The 7,906-nt window shown below is 39.5% G+C and overlaps 1 protein-coding gene across 1 annotated transcript; it reads left to right on the forward strand.

Annotated features, from left to right (window-relative positions):
• Window positions 1-5,735: 5,735 nt before the first annotated feature.
• UQCR-Q (Ubiquinol-cytochrome c reductase ubiquinone-binding protein) lies at window positions 5,736-6,489 on the forward strand. Its single transcript, XM_067158462.2, has 2 exons — window positions 5,736-5,932; window positions 6,309-6,489. Exons 1-2 carry the CDS (start codon window positions 5,779-5,781, stop codon window positions 6,401-6,403), a joined length of 249 nt encoding a protein of 82 aa, XP_067014563.1. The 5' UTR covers window positions 5,736-5,778; the 3' UTR covers window positions 6,404-6,489.
• Window positions 6,490-7,906: the final 1,417 nt, after the last annotated feature.

Genomic DNA, 7,906 nt, shown 5'->3' on the forward strand with positions numbered 1-7,906 from the left:
TGCTAATCTTAGGGGAGCTTGTTAACCCCTAATGTGCGCATCCCCGAGTGGTGGATAGGGGAACCCTACAAGTCAGTAGGGTTGAAATACCCAATACAACCCGCTGACCAACAGGCAGCCCAGTTCCTGTGGGCTTTAACCTCTTAACTGGGCATGACGTATATATTCGTACGCTGAATGTTACAGGGTAATGGGCATGACGAATATATACGTACTCGTCTTTTACCGCGAATATCTCCTGGGTATGACGAGCTACTTTGCCGCGTCGTGTATTATCGTCTTTATTGATGTTTTTCCTGCACTATGGCAGCAAATACCACATATCATGCTCCTTGAAGCTTGTTGGTTTTTATTTTACAACTGTACGGTGTTACTTGTCCGCAGTATGCCAAATATGGCAGCATCTAGTTCAAGGCGTAAGTTCGAAACCCTCGAAGGAAACGAGATTATTCAACACTTAGAGAACGATTGTGACGATTTATGTTCTCAGAATTCCAAAGATGAGTGGCTTGATACAGATGATGATGATTCTGATAGTGAAAGTGGTTCAGAGAATGAGAATGAAGAACAAGATAAACAATATGACGTATCGGATGAAGACCAAGTGCTAGACATGTTTCAACCTTTCCCGCCGCGTGGTGTTTCACGTCAGAAATTCGTATTTTCTGGTGCTAGTGGTGTAAATGTGGACTTCGACGATGAAGCCAATGTGTTGTAATATTTTGAACAGTTCATAGAAAATGACATGTTTCAACTTATTGCCGAACAGACCCATGTGTATGCTAAACAGGTTTTAGAAGCCTATCCGAAATTAAAACTGCGGTCACGAGCGGGAGATTGGGTGGATACAAATCTAACTCAGATAAAATCTCTAATTGGACTTCTAATTCTGCAGGGGATTGTTCATAAGCCAGAAAACAGTATGTACTTCTCCAAACGGAAAAGTATCGCAACCCCTTACTTTTTGAAAACTATCTCTGAGACAAATCACTGCAGTTCTAGTGAGGTAAATGACGTAACTGGTCGTGAAGTTAATGTAAAATCTTTCACAATGTCACTAGCATGAGGTGTAATTCGTAAATATTCCTTTCTTTTTTGTTTTAATTTTAGGTGCTAACATATGGACATATGAACAAAACACTCAAATTTCAAATAGGTAAATGACCTTGCAGTTAATGAAAAATGGTTCAGAATGTCACATGCATGATATGATATTTATAAATACCCTTTGCTTTGATTTGTTTCACCTTTCGGCTGTAAAATATGGGCCAAACTCTGAAATTCCAACCAGGTAAATGACCTTGCAGTTAATGTAAAAATGGTTAAAAATTTCTCTAACATTAAAATTTATTAATTAAAATGCTTTTATTTTACTTTTTGTACCACAGGTGAATGATATGACTAACTTTTCTGCCTATCCTGCTGTGTAACACAATCTGCTGAAAAAACACACAGGGCAGGTTACACCAAGCACATCAATAACACCCAGTTAAGAGGTTAAAATACTGGAACACCCTCTCTCCAGAGTATTGGTGAAGAACCCAATGGCATCAGTGGCGGAAGAGGGAAACTTGTAGCGTCTGTACTCCTAGAATAACACCTGGCAGTAGGTATAAAATGCCTTTGGGAGTGGCGACCCCATCGTAATAATAGCCTTTATATGGTATGGTATTAGGAAATCAACCTCAGAAAAGGTTAGGGCGTCCCCTGCTTCCCATTTTCACTCCAGGCAAATGCTGGGGCTGTACCTTCATTCAGGCCATGGTCCCTCTCCAGCCCGTTCTTATCCCATCGTTGCCATAAGCAAAATTGTAAATTAAAAAAAGAAAATCATTCCTTATTTTAACACCTAGGTACTTGCAGTGTTCCCAATAAGGTACTATCACCCCATCAACACACAGTAATTCATCCCGTTTACCATTGTCTGTTGTCCATCTCACAACATTTTCTAGGTCTTTTTATAGTTTCTCACAATCCTGTAACTTATACACCATACATCACCTTCAAATAGCCTTGGCTATGAATCCAGTTCTTTACCAATATTATTTGGGTATATAAGAAAAAAAAACCTCTTAATCATTCCAGGATCAGATAACACTTGTACTCTAATTTTGAGTTATATTTTCTAGAAATTTAGCCATCCATTCAACCACTCTTTTATCTAGCCCAATAGCCCTCATTATTGTCACTTAGCTCCCATGATCTACTCTATCAAACATCTTGAATAAGTAAACAATGATCGAGGCTGTAATCTGTCACCTTTTATTGTTTATAGTCATGAAGACGTTGCTTGTTTATAGGGGCCTAACATCTAGGTCATCAGCCCCTAATGGTACAAAATGAGTCAAAATTTCATAACAATTTTTAAAAAAGTCCAAAATTCATCCACTGACCAGAATTCCAAACGTGATGATGAAGAATGAATGGACGAATATGCATTTAAAATAATCAGCAGATCTGACCCGCAATGCCCCACCCTCCCAGAAACTTCTGTATTACTGACCAAGAGGCTGCTTCCAAATCGATGATGCTTGTTGTCTAAAGGGGTCCAAAATCCAGGTCATCGGCCCCTAGTAATGGTACTTATCGCTAGTAAAGTAGAACCATGGTATTTGTCATGTTGCGGTACTAATCAAAAGTAGCGTAGACTCACGGTGATTCATGCGTTATGGTATTACTCACAGTAATGTACATTGCACAGGTAACACAAACCTATAGTGTTTGTCACATAATGGCGCCATTCATATGCAATGCAAACTCGCAGTCTTTCTCACATAGTGGGTACTAATCACAGGCAATGCAGACCCACGGTGTCATTCATATAATGGTACTAATCACAGGCAACGTAAGCCTGTGGTGTTTCTCACACAATGGTACTAATCAAAGGCAACATAAGCCCGTGGTATTCTGCAAATAGTGGTACTAATCATGGGTATTGTAAACCCACAGTGAACCACACTCTATTGCTACTAATCACAAAACTTGTACCTAACATAGTGGTACTACTCGCAAGTAAAGTCGACCCATGGTGTTACCCGCGTGATGGTATTAATAACAAGTAGTTTCATGGTTGTAATTCAATCATTCCTTGGTCGCCTCTTATGACAGGCAGGGGATACCGTGGGTGTATTCTTCGTCTGCGTCCCCCACCCACAGGGGGATTGTTTATAGTATACATGGATCATTTTCTGGAAAGTATAGAATGGCAGGGAGGGATTCATATGATTTGAACTGTAAGCTGTTTGGCCTACAGTATGCTTATGACTTGGTCTTAATGGCAGACTATGCTGAAAGCTTGAAATCTGCTATCTTGAACTTGAAAATAGGTTCAGGGATTACGATATGAGAATCGGTATTTCAAAGAATAAATTGCTGGCAAAACCTAGTGTTTATAGTGCACTGTGTCTTCTGGTATGGGCTAGAACATTGACCTGTCTCAGTCTCATCCTTGACTTTGACAATATGAAAGTGAACTCTGAGGTATGAGTGCCTTTAGTAATGCCTTCGTTATGCAGTCAGTCTGTTATGAAATATGACGTATTGCTTTTAGTGCCGGGAGTGTCCGAGGACATGTTCGGCTTGCCAGGTGCAAGTCTTTTGATTTGACGCCCGTATGCGACCTGCACATCGTGATGGGGATGAAATGGTGATGAAGACTACACATACACCCAGCTCCCGGGCCAACGCAATTAACCAATGATGGTTAAAATTCCAGACCCTGACGGGAATCGAAACCGGGACCCTTGTGACCAAAGGCCAGCACGCTAACCATTTAGCCATGGAGCTGTACAGTCTGTTATGAATTTTGTGCAAAAATGTCATAGGGTCAGTTGGTGCATAATTTTCAGTGGGCTTGACAGACTAGGTGATATGAACTTCTGCCACTGTGAAGGAAAGCAATGGGCAACTACCTTACTCCTCAATTCCCCCGTACATGTCTTCAGTGATGCCAAGGCAGTCTATGACAGCTGATGGTGGATCTGTTTAGGATCAAACCAACCTTTTGGCTGAGCATTCGACTTTTTAAAAAATGTGATAAACTTAACCATTATAGGTTAATATAGTTGTTTGATCCGTATTGACTAGTCTGAATGTATTACAGAACTATCTAAAATAGTTCTGTAATACATTAAAAATGTGATGTCAGTAGGAAAGAAATGTAATAAAGTCAACCCCCATGTATACTGCCACCCTCGGTTATCACCCACGTTGGGCAGTGACCAGATATTGCTGATGAAAGTAGCATAGGAACTACCTCTATATAATGCCACCCCCCGCCTGCTACCATCCGCCACTGGTAGCACAGGGATCGAAGTGCCATACAGTGTTAAATGTGCACCCGATATATCGCCAATTGTTGATTTAAAATTATTTTCAGGAACCCGGAAACTTTATCTTTAAATGGAAATCTGGTGGATGGTACTGACTCTCATTATTTAGAGCGGCGTAGAGCAAGAGATGACTGTACCTGTTCAGGAAGGATGATGGCATATAATGCGAATTTCTTTAAGGCTATCACTGTGAACTCTTTCTGAGGATAGTGTTGGAACCTTCGACAAAGCGGTTTGAGAGTAAAGAGCTTGCCAGTAGTTCACCTTGACCTGTTACAAATTTTAGTTCATTCTGTGTGTATGTATGCGCAACTGAAATAATTTGTCACATCCAAATAAGTGCACGATACTGTGTTTATAACTGTAAAAAAACTTGTAGCATCTGTCATGGTAATGTACAGTACAAATACCTACAATAATTAAATCTTGAATTAATACTATTCTGGAAAATCCTTCTGTACTATATCACTATGTAGCATAAGTCATTCAAATTAATGCTTTAAAACTTGATCTCGATTTAATGCCACTCTGTTTATTGCACCACAACTACACTAAATAAACTATGTAACCACAGATAAATGTAGGTCAGTGTCGGGTTGGGAATACAAAACTGGAACAGATGAATTATTTGAAGTATTTAGGATGTGTGTTCTCCCAGCTTGGTTGTATAGCAAGTGAAATTGAATCACTGGTACCTATTCTGTAAGAGAGGTCAGCTCTTGAACAGAACTATCTGTTTCCAGGCTGACTTTGCTGGACGGGAGTGAAAGCTGTATGGACTCGGAATATCTTATAAGCCGGAAGTAACAGATATTAAAGTAGCTGTACAAATAGATGAGAACAATGGTAGGCGTGGTTTCCCATTTTCACACCAGGCAAATGCTGGGGCTGTACCTCAATTAAGGCCACGGCCGCTTCCTTCCAACTCCTAGGCCTTTCCTATCCCATCGTCGCCATAACACCTATCTGTGTCGGTGCGACGTAAAGCCCCTAGCAAAAAAAAAACAATGGTAGGAAGGTGATTGGAATCGGGGGGGGGGGGGGGGGAGATAAAATTGGCAGTTAGGAATAAATTTCATGGATTAAGTTGTACACATAAACTGGCTTGGGTAGTGAGGCCATGTGATGTGAATGGAGAAGGGTAGGTTACCTACAAGTATAACGTACTCGGCTATAAGGAGTATAAGATGATGGTTAGATTTAGTTTTTAATGGTAAGAGGTGTGGAACTAAAGGAAGGCACAGAGCTTATTGCAAATACAGGACTGTGGAGGTGCTTTGTTAATTCACACAGGTGAAGACAATGCAGAAAGGGTTAATATTCTGTAATGAGTATGTATGTGTCCTTTTATGCATAGTTGTAGTAAATCTCTTATTGCAGAATTTACTACATCTAAACACTGTAATAAATGTTTAGCATTGTCTAATTTTCTGTTCAAGAAAACATCATGGGCAAGCACTTCGGGGAGTTAGCCAAAATACGTGGCATCATAACCTACCGGTTGTCACCCTTTGAGCAACGAGCCTTCGCTGGAGCTATCAGCCATGGTTTGCCAAACATTTTTGTCCGAATGAGGAGCAGCATTTTCCGGGTTTTGCCACGTAAGTAGGTCCTGGTTATGAGTTGGCTTGATCTAGAGGGCATAGCTTTAATAACACATTGGCATACTAATTTTCAATTTAATTTGTGTGCGTCATAGCTTTTCGTAGTTCTTGTGTGAGCTTGAATTTATAAAATGGAAAAAAACAAAATCGCAGCTTTGGAGTCTTGGTCTTCCAGTAGGTTTTCATAGCGTGGAAAATTCTGAAAATGTTACTGATGTGTAAGACCACAAGACATTTATTGCATTGATATTGACTAAATAAAGACCTTTGATGGGCCAGAGATACCTGAATAAAATTGCAGCAATACCTCAAGTCCTTAAAAAAAATGAGTTTTTTGTGGTTTGCCACCTTTGAACTTTTATCTTTGTTTCAGCTTTCATTGTCGCCTATCTAGTTTACGATCAAGTAGAGAAGAAACATCATCAGCTGATGCGCAAGAATCCTGCTGATTATGAAAATGATGAATAAAGCCTCATCAGGCTTCCCTCTGTGTAGCTAAATATTTAAGTGTTGTAAATACTTTTTTTGTTAATAATAAAATGTAGGAAAGAAGACTGCTGTGCTGTATTCTATTACTTTATTACTAAATCCTTTAGATATTCCTTGCACTTAGGAAATTAAAAGTTCATAGCCGGCTAATGCCGAACGGGGTTGCCAATTTGGAATACAAAAGTTGCTGAGTCTTTCAATTTTTAATACCAGTATAGTCATAAGTTTTGCAAAAAAAAATAATAAAAAAAAATAATAATAATAAAACCACTTTTAATGAAGGGAAGTATTTTATTAACCTCAAGATAATGAAGATACACATGTGGTTCAGCGTCGACATTCAGTTGGGGAAACTATACAAGGAGTCCGGATCAAATGCCAACTCCCTGAATTTCTCTTCGAAGGGTGAATTCCATACAGGAGGTTCATAAGAAGCACTAAAATTTTTTAAATATGCATTGAAAAACAAATCTGATAACAATTAGCAGATTGAGCTCGATAGCTGCAGTCACGTAAGTGCGGCCAGTATCCAGTATTCGGGAGATACTAGGTTCGAACCCCACTGTCGGCAGCCCTGAAAATGGTTTTCCGTGGTTTCCGATTTTCACACCAGGCACCAGTTCACTTAACTGTACCTTAATTAAGGCCACGGCTGCTTCCTTCCCACTCCTAGCCCTTTCCTGTCCCATTGTCGCCGTAAGACCTATCTGTGTCGGTGCGACGTAAACAACTAGCAAAAAAAAAAAAAAATTAGCAGTACCATTCTACAATCAAATGCTCCAGAACAAACTTGTCAACACTCACAATACATACTTAAACATAGTGAGGCTTCCCAAATATTAAAACAAACAAAAATGCAGACACATGATCTGCACATAAGCAGGGTAAAATGTATACCCTCTTCAATTATCTGCACCTGCAGGTTAGAAGCATGATATAGGAGTAAACATGTTAAACAAAGTCACACTTTTAAATAGACTTTCAGCGCATTAGGTCATGTCGAGAACACTTCAAACTTTAAATATAGCCTAAATACAGCAGAACCTGGTTAATTCAAGATTTGTAAATAATTCAAACTTTTCACATGGTCTTTTGACATTCGCATACAATGCAGTGTTAAATTCCGATATTATATTGTTTAATTCGACATAAAAATACTCAAGTAACTAATCTCATTTTGTTCCATATTGAAGATACAATAAGTAAAACTCTTTCAAGATTAAAATTATTGTGTCCACCTTTTCAATACAAATACAACTTACATGTTCAAGGATGATGGACGGTGTCTGGGTGGAAGAGAAAAATAGTGTAGAATAATGCGGGAGGTGGAAAGGGAACTGTAGCTGTTGCAAAGCTAAGGAAAGTTCTTTTGTGCAGGTTGCTTTATGTCGCACCGACACAGATAGGTCTTATGACGACGATGGGACAGCAGAGGGCTAGGAGTGGGAAGGAAGCAGCCATGGTCTTAAACCATTAGCAGCT

Source organism: Anabrus simplex, chromosome 14, assembly GCF_040414725.1.
Source record: "Anabrus simplex isolate iqAnaSimp1 chromosome 14, ASM4041472v1, whole genome shotgun sequence".
NCBI classification, from domain to species: domain Eukaryota; kingdom Metazoa; phylum Arthropoda; class Insecta; order Orthoptera; family Tettigoniidae; genus Anabrus; species Anabrus simplex.

What these genes read in the sequence shown, in the direction of transcription:
- UQCR-Q (XM_067158462.2), top strand. Translation starts at nt 5,779, where the DNA reads ATGGGCAAGCACTTCGGGGAGTTAGCCAAAATACGTGGCATCATAACC. An exon ending in CATTTTCCGGGTTTTGCCAC is followed by an intron (nt 5,933 to 6,308) that starts GTAAGTAGGTCC and finishes TCTTTGTTTCAG; the next exon opens with CTTTCATTGTCGCCTATCTA.